A 23,775-nucleotide genomic window follows, 5' to 3' on the forward strand; every position below is an offset into this window, starting at 1 on the left:
TTTTTTTCAATCCTGACGTCATGCATATCCCAAATTTTTACTTGTTCACTAGTCTCCAACAGGATTTACAGCGATGGTCTCTTAGCAACCTGGTCTCCCTGCTGCCATTCTTGTCGTCCTTCTATTCTCAGCATGGTAGTGGAAAGAAACTTTGAACAATGGAAACTTCCTCTTAATATTCCAACGTCAGCCAGGCGCGGTGGCTCACGCCTGTAATCCCGGCACTTTGGGAGGCTGAGGCAGGTGGATCACCTGAGGCCAGGAGTTCGAGACCAGCCTGACTAACATGGAGAAACTCCATCTCTACTAAAAATACAAAAATTAGTTGGGCATGGTGGTTCACACCTGTAATCCCAGCAAATCCCTGCTGAGGCAGGGAATTGCTTGAACCTGGGAGGCGGAGGTTGCAGTGAGCCGAGATCATGCCATCGCACTCCAGCCTGGGCAAAAAGAGTGAAACTCTGTCTCAAAAAAAAAAGAAAAAAAAAATCCCAATGTCGGCTGCTCTGCCTGTGGAGTAGCCATTCTTTATTCCTTAATAAACTTGCATTCACTATTATATATATATAGTGAATATATATATATATTCACTATATATATATATATAGGGATATATATATATCCCAATGTCTTCCCGTCATCCTTAGCACAAGCCAAATCTCTTATCCCGGTCTATATTGCCTTGTGTGATCTAGCCCCTGCCTTCCTCTCTGACATTATCTGCTACCTGCTACTGCTCTCCTTGCTTATTTCGCTCCAGCCATAAGACTTTCTTTTTCTCAAACACCCTGAGCTCCTTCTGCCTCAGAGCCTCTGTGGAAGCTGGGCTGGCTGCCTGGGTTCCACCCTGTCTCACCTGAAATGCTACCTTCCATTGCTAAGCCTTTCCTGATATCTCCATCTAGAGGGCATGCTCTCTGCTCAAGCCACTTCCTATCACATCACTGTTTTATTTTTTTCATAGAATATGTCTCCATTTAGAATTTCCAGGAGTCTGTTTCTTGTTTGTTTGTTTATTCCCTGTCTCTCTCCAGTACAATGAAAGCTTCATGACTGCAAGGACCTCATCTGCCTCGATAGCTGCTGCATTGCCAACACCTAGAACAGTTTCAGGGACATAATAGGTGCTCAATAAAGATTCATTGACAACACAAACAAGTGAACTCCCTCGCATCCCTGATCTTCCACTTGCCACTCGGATTGATTCCATGCGTGCTTGAATTTGCTCCTCTGTTATGGAGACTCTACCCTGCATTTACATCTGCTTCTGACATTTCTGATAAACCTCTCAGATAAAGCCCTGTCCCTGGAATTTTCTCTAGCACTGGGAAAGGAAAGCTAATGCACAGTTTGACTGTGTGTTTAGACTTTTGGTGATTGGAATCACTGCTTCCTATTTCACAGCTACTCGACTCTGTGGAGAAATATTTCTATAAGGATTTTGCCCTCAGTCTTGCTCCTTCTGCATGCTAACTTTGTGCTCTGAGACAGCAGCCCTGCTTCCTGGCAGCACCTGAGCCTCACAACCAAGGAGGCCACCAACAAAGAGGTGCTGATTCTCCCTCCTGTCTGGAAACTCCTGGAGTACGCTGAGTGCGGTGGCACATGCCTGTAATCTCAGCACTTTGGGAGGCCGAGGTGGGCGGAGGAGTTCAAAACCAGCCTGGCCAACATGGCGAAACTCTGTCTCCACTAAAAACACAAAAATTAGCCAGTTGTGGTGGCATGCACCTTTAGTCCCAGCTACTCAGGAGGCTGAGGCAGGAGAATCACTTGAACTCGGGAGGCAGAGGTTGCAGTGAGCTGAGATCACACCACTGCACTCCAGCCTGGGCAACAGAGTGAGACTCTGTGTCCAATCAATCAATCAATTAATCAATGATATGATTTAGCTGTGTCCCGAAATCTCAACTAGAATTTATCTCCCAGAATTCCCACATGTTGTGGGAGGGACCCAGGGGGAGGAAATTGAATCATGGGGGCCGGTCTATTTCAAGCTATTCTTGGAATAGTGAATAAGTCTCACTAGATCTGATGGGTTCATCGGGGCCTTCCCCTTTTGCTTCTTTCTGATTTTCTCTTGCCACCACCCTGTAAGAAGCACCTTTCGCCTCTGCCATGATTCTGCGGCCTCCCCAGCCATGTGGAATTGTAAGTCCAATTAAACCTCTTTTTCTTCCGGGTCTTGAGTATGTCTTTATCAGCAGTGTGAAAATGGACTAATACAATAAATAAATAAATATTTTAAACTTCAAATATGCAGCTTTTAAAGCCAGATTGGAAAAGCTTCTTGAATTTTTTATCATTTTTTTTTAATGATGAGAAATGTTCCTAATTACATTTCAAAGCTATGATGTGGCAGTTACAGTTCCACTGCAGTTATTTTAAGAGCAAAGCTTGTGAAACAGTATCACTTCTGACAAATTCTTCACTTTCCTCAGTTATGATTCAGGCCCTCTTGAGTCCTCTCAAATTCTATCCGTTCTATTTGGGGCTGAAAGCTTATCCCAGTTGTCCACATCATCTTCGAGCCAGCAACCAAGTAGAAAGGACTGTGTTTACTGTAGTTCTCAAAATGTGGGAGAGCAGAATCACTTGTGGTGGTTGTAAAAACACAGACTGCTGAGCTGCACCCTAGACGTAGTAACTGGGGGGTCTCTGGGGGTGAGTCCAGAACATCAATTTGCTTGTTTTTGAGATGGAGTCTCACTCTGTCACTCAGGCTGGAGTGTGGTGGCAAGATCTCAGCTCACTGCAACCTCCGCCTCCCAGTTTCAAGCAATTTTCCTACCTCAGCCTCCCGAGTAGCTGGGATTACAGGCACGTGCCACCATGCCTAGCTAATTTTTGTATTTTTAGTAGAGACTGGGTTTTGCCATGTTGGCCAGGCTGGTCTCTTAACTCCTGACTTCAGTCGATCCACCTGCCTTGGCCTCGCAAAGTGCTGGGATTACAGGCGTGGGCCACTGCATCCGATCCAGAGCACTTTTCTTAATACTCAAAATTTTATAGGTATCCAGCTTCACCTACCCTCTACAGAGCAGCATGCATTGTTCTTACTTGTTAAACACAAATAGCAATTCTCAGATCCCACTGTGGTGATCAGAGACAAACTTAAGCCTACCTACGTAAAAATAAAGCAAAAGAAAAACAGAATTTGTTTCAATGCCAAGAAGTAAGAAAATACATGCAGACTAGAGTATTCATTTGAAAGTCTTTTGTTGGTATGTTTGTTTTGTTTTAAATGACATGCTTATTTAAAATGAAAGGGCTGTGCATTAAAAGCCTTGCTCTGCTATATTTTATTTTGAGATAGAGTCTCACTGTGTCACCCAGGCTGGACTGCAGTGGCACGATCTCGGTTCACTGCAGTTGCCACCTCCTGGGTACAAGCGATTCTTGTACCTCAGCCTCCCAAGTAGCTGGGATTACAGGCATGTGCCACCATACCTGGCTAATTTTTGTATTTTTAGTGAAGATGGGTTTTCGATATGTTGGCAAGGCTGGTCTTGAACTCCTGACCTCAGGTGATCCACCAGCCTCGGTCTCCCAAAGTGCTGGATTACAGGTGTGAGCCACCGTGCTCAGCCTATTTTATTATTTTATGGCACAGGGAATACAATTTCAGAAACCTTGGTTTATCCAGCAGTTTTCTTAATTTGGGCAAATGTCCCTGATGATGGACTTAGGTAGTTTCTTGAGAATAAGTACCACTATTTGATTTTCTCATACAAATAATTTTTTCCAAAGAGGTATACATCGTCCCAGCAATGTTAGATGACTCTTCCATTGCCCTCTTGCTAAGATGGGGAGGATGGGGACTTGAATCCTTAAAACAATAAAAAGACTTTTTTTTTTTTTTTTGAGACAGAGTCTCACTCTGTCACCCAGGCTGGAGTCCAGTGGTGCAATCTTGGCTCACTACAACCTCCACCTCCCAGGTTCAAGCGATTCTCCTGCCTTAGCCTCCCGAGTAGCTGGGATTACAGGCGCATGCCACCATGCCTGGCTAAATTTTTTTTGTATTTTTGGTAGAGGCAGGGTCTTATCATGTTGCTCAGTCTGTTCTTGAAGTCCTGGGCTCAAGTGACTCCCCACACCTTGGCCGTCCAAAGTGGTGGGATTATAGGCATGAGCCACCGTGCCTGGCCTAAAAACACTCTTTAATATTTAAAGATTCATAAATAATTAACACAATTTTGAGAAAGAAGAGCAAAGGGATAGACTGTCCCTACCAGACATTACAATGCTACAGCAAGAAAAATTGTGACATGTCATAGAAACAGGCAAAATAGAGACAGAATAAAATAGCATACAGAAAGAGACACAGTTATATGTGAGGGAAAGAGGTAGAGTTGGGAAACCTGACTCACTAAATGGATTTTTTTAAATGGCTCTCTAGGCATGGTTGCATGTGCTTGTAGTCCCACTCAGGAGGCTGAGGTAGGAGGATTGCTTGAGCCTGGGAGTTTGAGGCTGCAGTGAGCCGTGATGGCACCACTGCACTCCAGCATGGGTGACAGGGAGAAACCCTGTCTCAAAAAAAGTCTCTGGGCTTATAGAATGCTTCATCCATTCTGGAACTACAGAAGAGAAGATGAAGAAAGGAGGAGAAGGAGAGGGAAAGAATGCTTCATCCGTCATCATAGTATTCCACGTGCATTATTTCTGACCAAAGAGCTCATTTCACAGCAAACAGTGTGACCAAAGGCCCACGCTCATGGAATTCACTGTTCTTACCATGTTCCTCATTGTCCTGAAGCACCTGGCTCAATGGTCTTTGAAAGATTCAATTATAATTCCAGTTAGATGGCCACACCTGTGGGGCTGGGGCAGCGTTCTTCAGAAGGCAGCGTGTCCTCTCAATCAGCAGCCAACATATGGTATTGTTTCTCTCACAGCCAGGATTCCCGGGTCTGGAAGTCAGGGATGGGAATGAGAATAGTTTCTTCTCACTATTACTCCTAGTGATCCATTAGCAACACTTTTGCTTTCCAGCCCCATGAATGGTCTAGAGATTTTGGCTCCAAAGGGATAAATGCTTCCAACGGGCACAACGATGATTCCAATGAATGGGAAGTCGAGACTGCCACCCAGCCACTTTGGGCTCATGGCTCTGAATCAACAGGCAAAGAAGGAGTACTGTCTGTGGTAACTGATCCTGGCCATCGAGAGAAAATGGGGCTCTTCCAGGGACGTTGTCTACAGGCACTCAGAATGGTCCAGTGTTTGACATACCGTCATAGGCTTTCCTACTATACGGCCTCTAACAAAACTAGGCTGTCCCGAACCCCTGGTAATAGAATTATTTCTCTTTATACCAAAAAGTTTGGGAAAGCACCAGACTTCAAGGGGTTCCTGCTGTAAGACCTAAAGTTCTTATGAGGTTGTTCAAAACAGAGAAACGTGTCAGCGGGGCCTATGGTGGTTCCATGTATGCCAAATGTGTTCGTGACAGGATCAAGCGTTCTTTCCCTATCGAGGAGCAGTATTTGCTGAATTAAAGGAAATTTGTCTTCCTACTTTTAGATTCGCAACATTTCAGAACTGACTGAGAGACCTTCCTCCATAAAATTGACTTTATAAATCTTTTTCTTTTCTTCTTCTTCTGTTTTTTTTTTGTTAGAGCCAAGGTCTCGCTCTGTCACCCAGGCTGAAGTGCCGTGCATGCAGCCTTGAACTCCTGGGCTCAAGAGATCCTCCTGCCTCAGTAAGTCACCAAGCCTGGCTTATTCATTCATTCTTTATTTTTTTATATTTTATTATTATTTTTTTTTGTAGAGAAGGGGATCTTGCTCGATTGCCCAGGCTGATCGCAACCTCCTGGCCTAAAGTGATTGTCCCTCCTCAGCTTAACAAAGTGTTGGGATTGTAGGCATGAGCCATAATGCCTGGCCTATAAATCTTTATTCAGCTTCGCAAATTTCTAATTATTAGAGAATATAGTCAGGTCTAATTCATCATTTTACAAACAAAGTGGCTTCCTGACATTCCCCAACTAAATAAATAATAAATAGATAAATAAATAAACTCAGGTGCCAAATTGAGAAGGGGTATACCATGTTGGCTTTGGGAAGTACTGTGGCCACTTGGCGAAGCAGAACTACATTTCCCAGCATCCCCTCTCGGTATGTTTCTGGTTAGGCTGGGCCACAGGAGACATTCTTATGCAGATTTGGGGGCAGGAGCGAGGCAGCAGCCATTTTGTGACTAGTGTTGTTGCTATCTGCTGGTTTACTTCCTTGGCTTGGCCCAGCAGCTGGACCTAAAATGGCTCCATCTTCCCCCAAGTCCTTCTCCATCGTTTCCTACTTCTAGGCTAGGTATGTGCTGAAGGAGGCAGCTTCTTCTGCAGGATGGCCATACCATCAAGGTCAAAGGTAGAGAGAATTGACAGGGTTTTAGTTTGCCTTTGTGGGTTCCAGCTGGTGTTTGCTTTTCTCTACGACTTCCTGACTGCCTTCCCTGACGTCTTTAGGCTCCAGAATCAGGTGTGAAGATAACAGCTTTACAGGGATTGCTTAAGCAGTTCCCACAATTGTGTAAGATTATATGTGGTATATATGATATATAATATACATACCCTAGTGGGTTCTGCTGTGCTTCAGTCTCTTCTGTGCTAGAATCCTGACTGATTGTATTATAATGACTTTATCTTTGGGTAAATGCATTATCTTCTTAGAATTTGCACTTCCGAAAACTTTATGTTGACAATGGTGTGTGGTGGATTGGTTATGTAGATTTTTATACTTTGAGAACTAAGTAAATTAGGGGTGTCCAGTCTTCCCCGGGCCACATTGGAAGATGAATGGTCTTGGGCCACATATAAAATAGGCTAACTTTAACGATACCTGATGAGCCAAAGGAAAAAAATCTCAAAAAAAATCTGATAATGTTTTAAGAAAGTTTATGAATCCGTGTTGGGCCACATTCAAAGCCTAGGCCGCATGCATCCAATGGTTTGGACAAACTTGAACTAAACTGAAGTCCCTGTTGCTGTGTTGCCCAGGCTGGAGTGCAGGGGCCATTCACAAGCACAATTATTTTGAGCTACAACCTTAACCTCCCGGGCTCAAGCAGTCCTCCTGCCTCAGCCTCCCTAGTAGCTGGGCCTATGTGAATTTTGAAGAACAATAAACTTGATCAGATAGTCAGTTTACATGTGTAAGCTTTTCACAATTGCCTAACATAAAAATTGCTGTGCTGGACAAGTACTGTGGCTCATGCCTTGTAATCCTAGCACTCTGGAAGGCTGAGGCCAGTGGATCACTTGAGGCCAGGAGTTTGAGACCAGCCTGGCCAACATGGTGAAAATCTGGGTCTACTAAAAATACAAAAATTACCTGATGGTGGTGGTGCACACCTGTAATCCCAGCTACTTGGGAGGCTGAGGCAGGAGAATTCCTGGTGCCTAGGACGTACAGGTTGCAGTGAACCACTGCACTCCAGTCTGGGTGACAAAATAGAGATAATATGTACATATTTCTTAGAAATACAGAGATAGGGCCGGGCGTGGTGGCTCACGCCTCTAATCCAAGCACTTTGGAGGCCAAGGCGGGCAGATCACCTGAGGTCGGGCATTCAAGACCAGCCTGATCAACATGGTGAAACCCCGTCTATTAAAAACTATATATATACAGAGATAAATGTCCAAAACGATGAATTTTGTTTTCCTACTCTTACTATATACCCACAAAGTGATAAATTGAACAAGTTGAGTAGTTGCCTCTGAGTGGCAAGAAGTGATGAAGGGGCAGGAGTGGAACTGTTGCTTTTGGTCTAAGCCTTTTTAGCATTGTTTGACCCCTAGACTAGCTGCATGGAATATTTTGATAAAAATAAACATTAGTTACAAAAAAAGTTTTAATGAAAGCAAAAACCATGCCATCTATTTATAATAGGGTGGGCAAGAGGAAAGAAAATAGGAAAGGTTATCATTTGAGCTGGATAATAGACTTCAGTACTGGAGAGTTTCCAATACAAGTTGAAAGGAAGGTCAGGTTTGGGGAGGATTATGAAGCTGTGAGATTTCAAAGGATAAGAGAATGAGCTCTTCCTTCTTTAACAGTCATTTTCTACAGAAAGAAAATCTTGGCAACATATTCTCAGGCTTCCCCCTCCTCTCACCTCTCTACCTTCTCTTATCTATACTGTATTTATTGTGCTAAATGAATCTAAATCCCAGAAGTAATTGAAGCAAGATAATACTTTGAAGCAGCTCCTTTCAGAGCTGTGCTTCATAGACTTGAAGAGCCTTGAGTTCTGGGACTGGTATAGTAATGGTCACAAAAAATTATTTTCACTTAAAAAAAAAAAAACAAAATAGCCAGGCGCAGTGGCTCACGCCTGTAATCCCAGCACTTTGGGAGGCCGAGGCGGGTGGATCACGAGGTCAAGAGATCGAGACCATCCTGGTCAACATGGTGAAACCCCGTCTCTACTAAAAATACAAAAAATTAGCTGGGCATGATGGCGCGTGCCTGTAATCCCAGCTACTCAGGAGGCTGAGGCAGGAGAATTGCCTGAACCCAGGAGGCGGAGGTTGTGGTGAGCCGAGATAGCGCCATTGCACTCCAGCCTGGGTAACAAGAGTGAAACTCCGTCTCAAAAACAAAAAGAAAAAAAACAGAAAAACCCCAAAACTTCACTAGCTACTTGGGAGGCTGAGGTGGGAGGATCACCTGAGCTTGGGAGGTCAAGGCTGCAGTGTGCTGTGATTGAACCACTGCACTCCAGTCTGGGTGACACAGTGAGACCCTGTCTTGGAAAAAACAAACAAACAAAAAAGCAAACAAACAAAAAAAACAGGCCAGGCGTGACTCCTGCCTGTAATCCCAGCACTTTAGGAGGCTGAGGCAGGTGGATCACTTGAGGTTAGGAGTTGGAGAGCAGACTGGCCAACATGGTAAAACTCCATCTCTACTAAAAATACAAAAATTTCCCAGGTATGGTGGCACATACCTGTAGTCCCAGCTACTCAGGAGGCTGAGGCAGGGGGAGGTTGAGGCAGGGGAATTGCTCGAACCCCAGAGGCAGAGGTTGCTGTGAGCTGAGATTGTGCCACTGCACTCCCAGCCTGGGCAAAGCAAAAGAGTGAAACTCCGTATCAAATAAAATTGGAGTATCTTCAATGGCAGAATAATTACTGGTTTTAAAATTACATGATATGAGAGAAAGTCCCAGCTTAAATGCCATTTACTACCCACAGTCTTTAGGTTTCTTTCCATTCTCCTTCCTTTCTGCTTTTCTTCTTTCCAGGTAACATGCTGAAAGATTTAGAGTCTTGCTCTGTCACCTGGGCTGGAGTGCAGTGGTGTAATCTCACCTCACTGCAACTTCCACATCCTGGATTCAAGCCATCTTCCTGCCTCAGGCTCCCGAGTAACTGGGACTACAGGGGTGTACCACCATGCCTGGCTAATTTTTGTATTTTTAGCAGAGATGGAGTTTCACCATGTTGGCCAGGTTGGTCTCGAACCCCTGACCTCAGGTGATCTGCCCACCTCGGCCTCCTGAAGTGCTGGGATTACAGACATGAGCCACCATGCCTGACCTGTTTCTTGACAAAGAAACTTACTAGAATTTTTTTTTTTTTTTTTTTTTTGGTGTGTTATGTTGAGGGTGAAATGAACGGATGAATGGTAGATGAATTATCCAAAATCAGTAATTGCATTAGACAAGCCACTGAGAAATAAGAGGAATCTATCCCTTGCTGGTTCCTTGTGTGTTATGGGTCCACTAACTTTTGCCTTTATTTCAATAAAGAAAACAGAAAGAACTCTAAGGTATTCCCTAGATGCTCTATAAAATGTTTGCATTAAAATATATGACACCGGCTTTTCCAGTGGCAGTGCTGCATGGTGAGGATCTCTTATCTATGCCCACAGCCATGTGGGCCAAGAGCCTGCTGAAGTCCATACAGGTCTTTGGACGGAAGAGGAAGATGGCCACAGCCGTGGCAGGTGGCAAACGTGGCAGTGGCCTCATGAAAGTGAACAGGCGGCCCCTGGAGATGATGGAGCTGTGCACGCTGCAGTACAAGCTGCTGAAACCAGTCTGCTTCTGGGCAAGGAGTGATTTGCTGTCGTGGACATACATGTCCTAGTGAAGGGTGATGGTCAGGTGGCCCAGATTTATGCTATCTGTCAGTCTATCTCCAAAGCCCTGGTGGCCTATTACCAGAAATATGTGGAAGTGGCTTCCAAGAAGGTCAAAGATGTCCCCATCCAGTATGACTGGACTCTGCTGGTGGCTGACCCCCGTCGCTGCAAATCCAGAAAGTTTGGAGGCCCTGGTGCCCGTGCTTGTTACCAGGAATCCTACTATCATAAGTATCAGTAACAGCCCATCATTGTGTAATAAATACCTATGTAATAAACAATATTTGATTTATAAAAAAACTAAAGCTAAACTAAAAAAATGAGTCAGGAAGACAGAGTGCTGGGAATGTGGCCTTAGGAGAACTTGGGGGCAGCAGCATCCATGGAGGCTGAATGAGGTGGGGATTGTGAATGACCTGCTAAAATATGAAAAGAAGTTTTCATCTGAGAAGGCAGCAGCCTCAGTGTCCAGGAGCCTGCAGTTTGAAAACATGCCATGTCTGGTGTGAAGTACGTACAATGATGTTCTCCAAGGCATCAGCCTGCCAAAGGGAGTTGCTATTCAAAAGGGGGAGGATCACCTGAAGTCGGGAGTTGGAGACCAGCCTGACCAACATAGAGAAACCCCATTTCTCTATATATTTTAAAAAAGTAAAAAAACAAAACAAAAGCGGGTAAAAGACAAACCAACCCACCCAACAGGGCTCTATACCTGGCTGAGGGCACTGCCAGCTCCTGGAATGTGAAAAGGTCCTAAGATACATGCAAGAGCTGTTGTGGGCAGAGCAGCCAGGCCAAGGAGCTGCAGAAAAGAGAAAGCCTCTGTCCTTCCTCCTTTTCCTCCCCTGGTCTAACTCCCCACCATCCCCATCTTTGCCCTCCCCCCACATACACTTACACTTACCTCCTCGTCCTCAGGTCCCTCTGAATTCCTGGTTCTTTTTTTTTTTTTTTTTTTTTGAGACGGAGTCTTGCTCTGTTTCCCAGGCTGGAGTGCAGCGGCACGATCTCAGCTCACTGCAAACTCTGCCACCCCCACCACCCCGTTTCAAGCGATTCTCCTGCCTCAGTCTCCTGAGTAGCTGGGATTACAGGCACGTGCCACCATGCCCGGCTAATTTTTGTATTTTTAGTAGAGACGGGGTTTCATCATATTGGCCAGGCTGATCTCAAACTCCTGACCTCATGATCCACCCACCTCGGCCTCCCAAAGTGCTGGGATTACAGGCCTGAGCCACCATGCCCGGTAGGCCTTTTAAGTCTACTTTTAAGTCATCTCCCTCCAGGCAATTCCCCCTCAACATCCTCTCACCAGTTTGCAGAAGCCCTCTTGATGAGATTTAGGAGATAGACAAGTGACTGGTAAGTTATCTCTCTGGATTATCTCTATTTTACTTGTATTTTTATTTATTTATTTTTCTCTGGCCTCTTCCATGTAAGTAGATTATTTCTACATATGAAAAACATCCAGTTTTGACCAATTCTTTTTTTTTTCCAAAAGGTAATCAGTTATTTAATTAGGACATTTAGAACACCAATTTGTGAGGATAAATTCCATTTGTCAGGGCAAACACAGATCGCAGGTGGCCCTGGAGCTGAGGAAAGCTTTGATTTTTGGTAAAATTTGTGAGTCCACAGCTTTCTGATTAATCTTGTGCTGCTTTGTAATCTTGTATTTATCTTTTTCTGTGTTGAAGATCTCACCTTTCTGGCGTCTGGACTTCCGCAGCTGCTGCTTCTTGAAGTAAGTATTAGTAAGATGTTTCGGGATTTTTACATTGCTGATATCAACTTTGGTTGAGGTGGCAATGACAGATTTCTGGTGTGTTCTTCGTGGAGGAACTTGATTGAGGACCGGAGGTCCAGTCACAAGTAACAAGCCGCCAGCCAGCTCCTTCAGGAAAACCACCCTCTTGCCCCTGCGGTGCCCAGTGAGGATGATCAGAATGGTCCCGGGGGTAATGTTGGTTCACAGTTTGCTCACGTGCTGACTGAAGGGTTTTTTGCCATGGCTCAACAGCTTTCGAGGCACATCTTCAGTAGGATAATACTTAGGCATTTTGCGAAGTTTAACGACCCGGTACTGTGATTCTTGTCACCACCAACTGGTTTTGTAACAGTTGCAAGAAACTTCTCCTTCTTTTTCTTTTCAACCTTGGATTTAGCGGCTGAGTACTTCCTCTTGTACATGGCCTTTCTGGAATACGTGGCAGATCGGGAGTACCTGCCAATTCCTCTGACAAGGACAGGATTGTGGCTGCAACGGGGCTTCCCTTCTTGGGCTTTTTAGCCTCGAGGTTACCCTTTTTCACTTTGCCACCAGCATCAGCCTTCTTGGCTTCAGGTTTCTTCTCTTTAGTATCCGGCTTCTCAACTTTTTCACCGCCATCTTGCAAGATGGGAAAGAGAACTAAGGTTGGACTGATTCTTAACAGCATTAATCTTGGAGTTTCAATTTTTCAAAACAACTTATCAAATGTTGTTATTGCTCTAGCATATGGTGCCATATAAAATGGTCAAATGAATGATATTTATGCAGGGAAGAAAGATGAAGTCAGGAGGCCTACTACATGGATCCACTTGTGTCCCCCTGTGAGGTAATGAATAAACTAAGGAAGCCCATGACTGAGCAGAGGGGCTGGACCTCTGCTCAGTCATGGGCTTCCTTAGTTTTTCATCAGTGTTATGTTTCAGTTTGATGGCAAAATCAGCCTAGAGCCCAGGTCTCCAAATTTATAATTTCACAGTTTCAATCAAGCACATGAACTCAAGAAGTCAGGAAGAAAGGTTTGAATTCTGACTCTGCCTCTTACTATAAGTATGTGAATTTGCAGAAGTTACTTAACCTCTTTGAAACGATTTCCTTATCTGAGAAATGGGGAAATATTTGCTGGGAGGATTAAATAAGCTAACTCGGCAAAAGGCCAGACAGAGTTTAATGAAAGGTAGGCTTCTCCCTACCTTCTTAGTGCTTGCTTGAGCACTGGAACAAATCGAAAGGATTGCACAACTCCCAGATTCCCAGATCACATCAAGGTGGCCAAATCCTTATTAGGAATTTAAGCTCCTAGGCTTAAATTTTGCTTGGCTTAGTCATACTTATGAACTATGCTGAAATAATTCTCTAAAACTCTCTGAAACTGAGTTCATGCCTCTGTGAGATGAAGAAATGACAGTCTATGCCTTTAAGACACAAGGTTAGATAACAGCCAATTCATGTTTACAAAGTACATTGCTATCCAAGGATGAAAGTGCAGAGTCAAAGTATATTTTTGGCTGGGCATAGTGGCTCATGCCTGTAATCCCAGCATGTCGGGAGGCCAAGGTAGGCAGATAGCTTGAGCCCCGGAGTTCGAGACCAGCCTGGGCAACATAGCGAGACCCTGCCTCTGTTGTTGCTTTTTTTGTTTTGTTTTGTTTTGTTTTGAGATGGAGTCTTGCTCTGTCACCCAGGCTGGAGCGCAGTGGTGCGATCTCGGCTCACTGTAACCTCCACCTCCCAGGTTCAATCGATTCTCCGCCTCATCCTCTCAAGTAGCTGGGACTACAGGTGTGTGCCACTACTCCGGGTTAATTTTTTGTATTTTTAGTAGAGGCGGGGTTTCACCGTGTTAGCCAGGATGGTCTCAATCTCTTGGCCTCATGATCCTCTCACCTTGGCCTCCCAAAGTGGTGGAATTACAGGCATGAGCCCCCACACCCAGCCGTCTCTGTTATATTTTAAATTAAAAAATGTTTAGGCTGGGCATGGTGGCTCATGCCTGGAATCTCAGCACTTTGGGAGGCTGAGGTGTGCAGTTCACCAGAGGTCAGGAGTTCAAGACCAGCCTGACCAACATGGTGAAACCCCATCTCTACTAAAAATACAAAATTAGCCGGGCATGGTGGCACATGCCTGTAATCCCAGCTACTTGGGAGACTGAGACAGGAAAATCGCTTGAACCCCGAAGGCAGAGGTTGCAGTGAGCCGAGATCGCGCCATTGCACTCCATCCTGGGCAACAATTTCGAAAGTCTGTCTAAAAAAAAAAAAAAAAAAAAAAAATTTAAATTTAGGCTGGGTACAGTGGCTCACACCTGTAATCCCAATACTTTGGGAGGCTGAGGCAGGCAGATCACTTGAGGGCAGGAGTTGGAAAGCAGCCTGGCCAACATGGTAAAACCTCATCTCTATTAAAATATAAAAATTAGCCAGATGTGGTGGTGCATGCCTGTAATATTCCGTAATTCAACACAGATGATTAGGGCATCTTCTGTTCTTTTGACTATGAATCAATGGCTCTGTTCTCCCAACCCACTTTCTTTCCACGTCCCTCTTCAGGTATTTTGATATCTGATCCAGAAGAGACATGGATTTCCATTTTATTAACACTCATAAATTTAACTATTGTATATGTTATTCCAAAAATGCAAAAGAAAGGGATTCTTTGTAATAGAAGGTATATTGGATTTTGAGGGAGCTGATGTTCATTCTCATCCTTGATTTGCCATTACTGACAATGTGATCTTAGGTAACCTAAGTTCCTGTTAGCACCAGAATTTTAGGAAATGCAAATGAGTCTGTAAAAGGGAAGTAGCGCAGTTGAAAATTCACTTCCTTCCCTTTCTAATTGAGAAATTTAACAACCCCACAGTAATATTTTCATATAGACCCAAAACTGAAAGGAGATCTTCATTTTAATTCTCATTTTTTTATCTTAGTCTGGTATTTGGCACAAAGTAAGGCATCATTAAATACTCAGTGAATAGAGTGGCTTCTCATGAACATGAGACCAAGAAGAATGTTCATTATGTAAGAATTCAATTCAAAGAGAATTAACTGAGCATCTGCTATTTGGCAGCTGTATTTCCCAGGCATTATAATTTTTTATCTTTCATAAAAATTGAGATAAGGCCAGGTGCAGTGGCTCACACCTGTAATCCCAGCACTTTGGGAGGCCGAGGTGGGTGGATCACGAGGTCTGGAGTTCCAGACCAGCCTGGCCAATATGGTGAAACCTTGTCTCTACTAAAAATATAAAAAATTAGCTGGGCTTGGTGGCGTATGCTTGTAATCCCAGCTACTCGGGAGGCTGAGGTAGGAGAATTGCTTGAACCCAGGAGGCAGAGGTTGCAGCAAACCGAGATCGCGCCATTGCGCTCCAGCCTGGGTGACAGAGCAAGACTCCATCTCAAAAAAAAAAGGTTAAAAAAATTTAGATAAATGGATATGACTTCTGTCTTTCATTAACTTATGACTTTGGGGAGAGATAACATGTATACAAAATTCAGTGTAATAGAAAAGTGCTGAGAGTCTTACGAGGAAGACCTCGCCTCATGCTCATTCTGTCATTTACCAGTTGTATGAATGTGAGAAAGTCATTTATACACTAGGACACCAGCTTCATCATCTGCAAAATAAGGTTATACCCCATGATCTGGCCTCTAAGGTCCCTTCCAGCTATGAGTCTAAAAATGAAATGCCTGTTCTTAAATATTCCTAAATATTTATTAAAGATAATTTCTTTAATACACTTACTTTTGCATCTAAAACTAATAAGCAAAGTCACACAATACAGTAGTGCTTACTATCTGGGAGGATACTTCCAAGACCCCAGGAGATGCCTGAAACTGCAGATAGTACTGAACCTTACGTATACTATGTTTTTTCTTATGGATACCTATGATAAAGTTTAATTTATAACTTAGGCACGAAGCTAGGCATGGTGGCTCACGCCTGTAATCCCAGCATTTTGGGAAGCTGAGGCAGGCAGATCACTTGAGGGGAGTTCAAGACCATCCTGGACAACAGGGTGAAACGTCATCTCTACTGAACATAAAAAAATTACCTGGGCATGGTGGCAGGCAGCCATAATTGCCTTTACTCAGGAGGCTGAGGCAGGAGAATTGCTTGAAACCAGGTGGCAGAGGTTGCAGTGAGCCGAGATCGAGCCACTGCACTCCAGCCTGGGTGACACAGGGAGACTCTGTCTCAAAAAAAAAAAAAAAAATTTAGGCACAGTAAGATAACTAATGATAAAACTAATAATAACTAGTAATAAAATAAGTATAACAATATGCTGGCATCACTCTCTTGCATCTTGGGGCCATTATAAAGTAAAATGAGGATTACTATGATACCACAACAATTGACCTGATAACTGAGATGGCTATTAAGTGACTCAGGAGTGTGGAGGGTATATAGCAGGGCAACACTAGAACAAGTGATGACTCCTATCACAGGCAGGTTGGAGCAGGATGACATGAGATTTTATTATGCTACTCAGAACTTCATGCAATTTAAAACTTACCAAGTGTTTATTGGGCCTGGTGTGGTGGCTTATGCCTGTAATCCCAGCACTTTGGGAGGCTGAGATGGGTGGATCACAAGATCAGGAGTTTGAGACCATTCTGGCTAACATTGTAAAACCCTATCTCTACTAAAAATACAAAAAAATTAGCTGGGCAGGGTGGCACATGTCTGTAATCCCAGCTACTTGGGAGGCTGAAGCAGGAGAATCGCCTGAACCTGAACACTGCACTCCAGCCTAAGGAACATAGCAAGACTCTGTTTCAAAACAAATTAAAAAAAAAAAAACTTACCAAGTGTTTACTTCTAGAATTCTCCATTTAATATTTTAGGACCAAGAATGAATGCAGGTAACTGCACAGTGCCTCACGCCTGTAATCCCAGCACTTTGGGAGGCTGAGGCAGGTAGATCACCTAAGGTCAGAAGTTCAAGACTAGCCTGACCAACATGGCGAAACCCCGTCTCTACTAAGAATACAAAAATTAGCTGGGTGTGGTGGCATATATCTGTAATCCCAGCTGCTTGGGAGGCTGAGGCAGGAGAATCTCTTGAACCCAGGGGGCAGAGGTTGCAGTGAACCAAGATCATTCAGCCTGAGCAACAGAGTGAGACTTCGTCTAAAAAAAAAAAAAGAGTATCTGGAAAAAAAAAAGGGAGAAAGAAAAAAAAATTCAGTATTTAAAACAATATGGAAGCTTAAAAAGAACTTAAAAATAAATAATATAGAGGAGTGTTAGAAATTAGTCAGAAATTCCTCAGCCTAAAAAAACTATGACCTATATTCTAGCCAAGTAAAGATAGGAATAGCAGATCTTGCATTCAAATCCACTGCACTAGGACAAGACTGCCTGGTAGGGGCGAAATCTTGAGGAGCGATAGCCTGTGACCTGTCAGTAGGACTCTCTGAGACCCCTGGAAGAGGATTCAAATTCCAGCACATGTCATTGCACCAGGAAGTGGGAAACAGCTAATTAAAAAACCTGCCAAAAAAGTCAGCCTACTGGAGATAAGACTCAGGAAGCATTTTCCAAACGAGAAACAAGAGTGAAGGAGTCCACAGAAGAGAAATCCTGGAGTTTTACGCAGTTGGTGAGGATCATTGTTTCCTGCCTTGCAATCACTATGGAATAGTTACAGTCAGGAAGCATCAGAAAAATGAAAGTGTAGAATTCTATTAGAGGAAGAAAAAAATGATTGATAGGAGGAAAATCTCCATCATCGAATGGAATATTCCATTTTACACAGATTTCCTCTGAAGGTCAAGGACTGAACTAAAGGACACAGCCTGTGTGTAACTGCCCTGAGTTTGGGGGTAAGGAGAGGAGGGGGAGCTAGATTATCTCATCAGTGTGCATAGGAAATCTGACAGAACACTGGAGATGGGGGCCCATGCTTACTCTTTTTTTTTTGAGATAGAATCTCACTCTGTTGCCTAGGCTGGAGTGCAGTGGCACAGTCATGGCTCACTGCAGCCTTGTCTTCCTGAGTTTGAGCAATCCTCCCACCTCAGCCACCCAAGTAGCTGGGACTATAGGCGTACCACCACACCAGGCTAATTTTTAAAACATTTTCTAGAGATGAGGTCTCATTATGTTCCCCAGGCTGGCCTCTAACTCCTGGACTCAAGTGATCCTCCCACCTTAGCCTCCCAGGGTGTCAGGATTACAGGCCTGAGCCACCACACGCAGCCCCATGTTTACTCTTTCTGATACAATTTTCTGTAAGCCTCCAGCATTCTGGCTCAGGCACAGATGCAGAAAGATCTAGACTGGCTGCACTGTTTTCCACACTTTGAGCCTTTTGGGGTACAGTTTTAAACTAAGATCAAAGTATCATCTTTGAAAACCCAATGCTAATATTTCTCAAACCACACTATCAAAACATCCCACATAAAAAAATGTGAAATCCAGGAAAATGTGAAAAATAAGACAGCAGAGTGAAAATGGGGGCACCATTAGATACTTCATCCCCAGCAGTACTACCACAGCCAAAAGTGGTAGCCTTCAGAATTTTCCTCTGGGTCTTATTATTTTTCCAGCATATTCTACAATTATAAAAATATCTATTACTATTTATTAATGTACATGCTTATGTGTATAAATTGTACTTGCCCAGCTGAATCCTGGGCAAATTCCATACCCTTTCATTCTAGAATCCCAGACTTAGTGCCACAAATCCCATGATTTGAAACTCCTGGCCTAGAATCCAAACCCTGCATAATTTTGGATGCATCCTCAGACTTAGCATGGAGAAGTTGTCAAAACAATGCAATAGCAGAGAAGTCCAAAAGGCAAAAACAAGCAACTCTTCTATTGCTTAAACAGTGCATGCTTTGCAGGCTGTTTTATTAATATTTTTTATTCATGTGTGTGTGTGTGTGTGTTTTTTTTTTTTTTTGAGACAGAGTTTTGTTCTTGTTGCCCAGGTTGGAGTGCAATGGTGCAATCTTGGCTAACTGCAACCTCTGCCTCATGCGTTCAAGCAATTCTCCTGCCTCAGCCTCCTGAGTAACTGGGATTACAGGCATGCACCACTACGCCTGGCTAATTTTTTGTATTTTTAGTAGAGATGGGATTTCACCATGTTCGCCAGTCTGTCTCGAACTCCAGACTTTAGGCGATCTACCTGCCTCAGTCTCCCAAAGTTCTCGGATTACAGGCATGAGCCTCCATGCCCGGCATGTGGTTTTTGTTTTAAGTAAATGTTGCTTCCTTTTAGTTATAGGAAGGGGACATTTCCTTTCTTCTCTCACCAAGATGTAGGTTCAAAAATAAGAACCTGCAGGAATCCTTGATGAATTTAAAATTTATTTAGAGGTTTATCTGCAACTTCAGAGCTCTATATGGATGCATATCCTGATAGCACATCATTTGAATTGCTCAACAAAAATACCACAATCGTGAACTGGATACATTCATGACAATAATGGAAATACGCCTATGAAGCCTATAGGAATAATGAAAAGTTAATTATAGAAGAAGCCCAATCTTCTGCGATAGTAAGTATTGTGAAGAAAAGAAAAATATTCAATGCCAAATAAAGTCAATATTACCTACAATGTAGTAAAAGGTGTTTTTTTGCTTTTTTTATTTTTATTTTTATTTATTTTATTTTATTATTTATTTATTTATTTTTTGAGATGGAGTTTCGCTCTTGTTGCCCAGGCTGGCGTGCAATGGCATAATCTCGGCTCACCACAACCTCTGCCTCCTGGGTTCAAGCAATTCTCCTGCCTCAGCCTCCCGAGTAGCTGGGACTACAGGCACCTGCCATCATGCCCAGCTAATTTTTTGTATTTTTAGTGGAGATGGGATTTCACCATGTTGGCCAGGCTGGTCTCGAACTCCTGACCTGGTGATTCACCTGCCTCGGGCTCCCAAAGTGCTGGGATTACAGGCATGAACCACCGCGCCCGGCCTTGTTTCATATACATCTTATACACATAGACCGAAGGTGATTTTATACAAGGTTTTTAGTAATTTTGTGCAAGAAACAAAGTTTTGACTGCACAACCCTTTTTTTTTTTTTTTTGAGACAGCGTCTCACTCTGTCACACAAGGTTGGAGTGCAATAGTGCGAACTCTGCTCACTGCAACCTCTGCCTCACAGGCTCAAGGTTAAGCCCAGCTAATTTTTTGTATTGATAGAGATGGGGTTTCCCCATGTTGCACAGGCTAGCCTCAAACTCCTGAGCTCAGGTGATCTGTCTGCCTCAGCCTCCCTCCCAAAGTGCTGGGATTACAGCTGTGAACCACCTCGCCCAGCCTGCGCAAACTTTTGACTGTGACCTGTCACATGAGGCCAGGTGTGGAATTTTCCACTTGCAGCATCATGTTGGAATTCAAAAAGTTTTGGATTTTGTAGTATTTCAGATTCTCAGATTAGGGATGCTCAACCTGTATATGTATATGTGTGTGTGTATATATATCTCAGGGTAAAAAATGTTGGTAAAAATTATGGGTAAATTGACCTTAACAAATAACTATGTAACAGTGATGTCTTCTGAATAATTCAAGAATGAGATTCTAGAGAATGGGTTTTTAGTGGTTGGGACAGGTTTGTTTTTGAAACGAATGCTTTCCAGAACTTTTATTTATTTATTATTTTTGAGATAGGTTCTCACTCTATCTCCTAGGCTGGAGTGCAGTGGCTCAATCTCAGCTCACTACAACCTCGACCTTCCTGGACTCAGGTGATCCTCCCACCTCAGCCTCCTCAGTAGCTGGGACTGCAAGTGCACGCCACCACGCCCAGCTAATTTTTGTTATTTTTTTTGTAGAAACGAGGTCTCACCTTGTTGCCCAGGCTAGAACTCCTGGGCTCAAGCAATCCACCTGCCTCAACCTACCAAAGTGGTGGGCTTATAGGCGTGAGCCATCACACCTGGCCTTTTATTTATTGTTTTGATTATGCATATACTTAATGTTATTTCACAGCTTTTTGCCAATACTTTATTTTCTCTGAGATTTTGATCTTTCAGTTTTGCAGTTAGCTAGGATTACTATATATATAAATAGTACTGAACACTTACATAATACTCTGTCAGGCCTGTTGTAAATACTAATACTCAAAACTGTGAAATAGGTATTATTACTATCCCCATTTTCTAGATGAGAAGACTGAGGCACAGGGAGGCTAAATAATTTGTCTAAAGGCATGACATGACTAATACAATTTTTTAAGTGGAGGGAAATAACACCAAGGTGTCAATGATGGTTTTTCAGGGTGTGGGGTTACAAAGGATTGTTAAGAGGATTGAAATGACAAGATCTTGAACTAAGCCCCTGGCAGCTGAGCTGGAACAGAGAGGACAGACTCTAGAACAGTTTAAGAGAAAATATTGGCAGGCCTTGTGGATGATTTAATGTGGGGATGAGGCAGAGCAATGAGGCTAGGAAGACTCTGGCCTCTGGCACCTGTGACTGAGTGGACATTTCACTAGGGTAGGAAATAAAAAAGGGGAGCAGACTGGGGAGAAATGATGTGCTCAGTTTTGACGTTTTGAGTTTTATTGTAAGCATTTGAACATGAAAATTTTAAACTTAAGACAGGCCGCACGTGGTGGCTCACACCTGTAATCCCAGCACTTTGGGAGGCCAAGGCAGTTGGATCACCTGAGGTCAGGAGTTCGAGACCAGCCTCCCCAACCTGGTGAAACCCCGTCTCTACTAAAAATACAAAAATTAGCCAGATGTGGTGCTGCACACCTGTAATCCCAACTACTCGGGAGGCTGAGGCAGAAGAATCATTGGAACCTGGGAGGTGGAAGTTGCAGTGAGCCCAGATCGTCACTTCACTCCAGCCTAGGTGACAGAATGAGACTCCGTCAGGCCAGGTGTGGTGGCTCATGCCTGTAATCCCAGTACTTTGGGAGGCCGAGGCAGGTGGATCACCTGAGCTCAGGAGTTTCAGACTAGCCTGACCAACATGGCAAAACCTTGTCTCAAAAAAAAAAAAGAGAGACTCCATCTGGCAGGGGGTGGGGAGGGGAGAAGAAAAAAAGAAAAAGTCACCACAATAATTCACTGTTGGACACTCAAGAACTGGTATTTCCCATGAATTTGTATAGTACAAGTAACAGGGATAATAGTAGTTGGTTAAAAGAATTTACTGGGACTGATATGTTGGTATATGAGCTACAAGACTGCATTAGTTTTTCTTTTGTTCCAACTCTAAAAATTGAGCAACTAGCCCCAGTGCCTGATAGAGTGAGTCCTCAAGAGATGTGTTGACTGAAGCTAACAAAGTGATTTATTTATTCACTGAGACGGAGTTTCACTCTGGTTGCCCAGGCTGGAGTGCAGTGATGCAACTTCGGCTCACTGCAACCTCCGCGTCTGGGGTTCAAGCGATTCTCCTGCCTTAGACTCCCGAGTAGTTGGGACTAGAGGCGTGCACTACCATGCCTGGCTAATTTTTTGCATTTTTAGTAGAGACAGGGTTTCACCATGTTGACCAGGCTGGTTTCGAACTCCTGACACCCACCTCTGCCTCCCAAAGTGCCAGGATTACAGGCATGAGCCACCGCGCCCAGCCTAACAAAGTGATTTTTTTAAAAGAGGAGGGGCGATGTTATCTTCTATTTATTAAACTTTTTGCTATTTGAAGAATTAATACATTCATGCAAAGGAAAAGATTAAGTAAACATGTCCTACAGTGTTATCATTTGAAATCTCTTAAAAGCGGCTCTGCAACTCTGTCCCATGAGTATCTGCCACATATTTGAAATTCCCAGGTTTTTTTTTTTTTTTTTTTGAGACAGAGTCTCGCTCTGTCTTACCCAGGCTGGAGTGCAATGGCGCGATCTCAGCTCACTGCAACCTCCGCCACCCGGGTGTAAACGATTCGCCTCAGCTTCCAAAGAGGCTGGGATTACAGGCCTGTGCCACCACGCTCGGCTAACTTTTATATTTTTAGTAGAGATGGGGTTTCACCATGTTGGCCAGGGTGGTCTTAAGCTCCTGACTTTGCGATCCACCCACCTCGGCCTCCCAAAGCGCTGAGATTACAGGCGTGAGCCACTGTGCCCGGCCTGACATTCCCAGTCTTATACGCTCCAGTCCTTTGGAATAATGTTTAGAATCCATACAAGAAGCCATTAAAATGCAAATATGTCATCTGTGACCAGGAACCAAGCTGGTATCTGGCAGACACTGACACATTTATCAGGCTGATGTGCTGGACAGCTAGATGCCTCTCAGAGGCCTTCAGGTCAGGTGGAGGAAGAGCCGATTCTGAGCTGACACAGTAGGATCCACCTTGGCCAGCGGCCCGGATTCTGCTGACAACCAGCTTCTCCACAGCAGACCTGGCTGCAGGGACCAGCCAGGACAAAGGCAGTCAAGGGGGCCCCCGCGGCGCTGCGAGATCAAGCCGGGAGTCTCCTCGTTCCCCTCGGCCCTTCCTAAAACCTGGTGGCTCAGGTCCGAACAATCGCAGCCGGACAAGTGGTGTACAACGTTGTGAATTTTCATCTTTTTCATCAGTGCCATCCTTCAGTTCCTGGCTATTTGTGGGCTGGGGAGTTGGCCAAATCGAGTAAAAACCTAAAATGTCTTTTTGTTCTTTTCGGTTCCGCCGGTTTAAATTCCAGGCAATCTTTAAGCTAGGAGGCTGATAAATATTATTCTCTGCTTGCCCTTTTCAAAGGCACTTCAGCTTATAAACTCCGTGTTAGAGGAGCCAGGCCTGTTAGACGCCACCGGCCTACAGAAACAGTCAGCAGATACCGCCTCGGCTGGATCTCCCCCTGGCAGGCCCACAGGCAACGCCCGAGCGCGCGCCCGGCGCAGGAGATCACGTCCCGTGCGTCGAGAGGCGGGGCCGCGGGCTCTGACGTCACGTGGACGCGCCCCTGCCTCCCGGATATCTCCCGCGCCGCCCGCC

At 44.1% G+C, this 23,775-nt stretch overlaps 1 protein-coding gene and 1 long non-coding RNA gene across 2 annotated transcripts; both read left to right on the top strand.

Moving 5' to 3' along the window:
* The first annotated feature begins 2,022 nt into the window (after window positions 1-2,022).
* On the top strand, window positions 2,023-23,614 carry LOC135270946 (uncharacterized). Its single transcript, XR_010339096.1, has 4 exons — window positions 2,023-2,151; window positions 5,627-5,710; window positions 11,798-11,844; window positions 23,539-23,614. It is a non-coding gene; the product is annotated as an uncharacterized LOC135270946 (long non-coding RNA).
* LOC105715171 (small ribosomal subunit protein uS9-like) lies at window positions 9,890-10,341 on the top strand. The gene is given in 2 exon segments (XM_064367454.1): window positions 9,890-10,052; window positions 10,055-10,341. Coding segments are annotated over 2 exon segments (450 nt in total).
* Window positions 23,615-23,775: the final 161 nt, after the last annotated feature.

This window comes from Aotus nancymaae, unplaced genomic scaffold (genome assembly GCF_030222135.1).
Source record: "Aotus nancymaae isolate 86718 unplaced genomic scaffold, 86718_ANA_hifiasm-v0.15.2.pri h1tg000072l, whole genome shotgun sequence".
Taxonomy (NCBI): Eukaryota; Metazoa; Chordata; class Mammalia; order Primates; family Aotidae; genus Aotus; species Aotus nancymaae.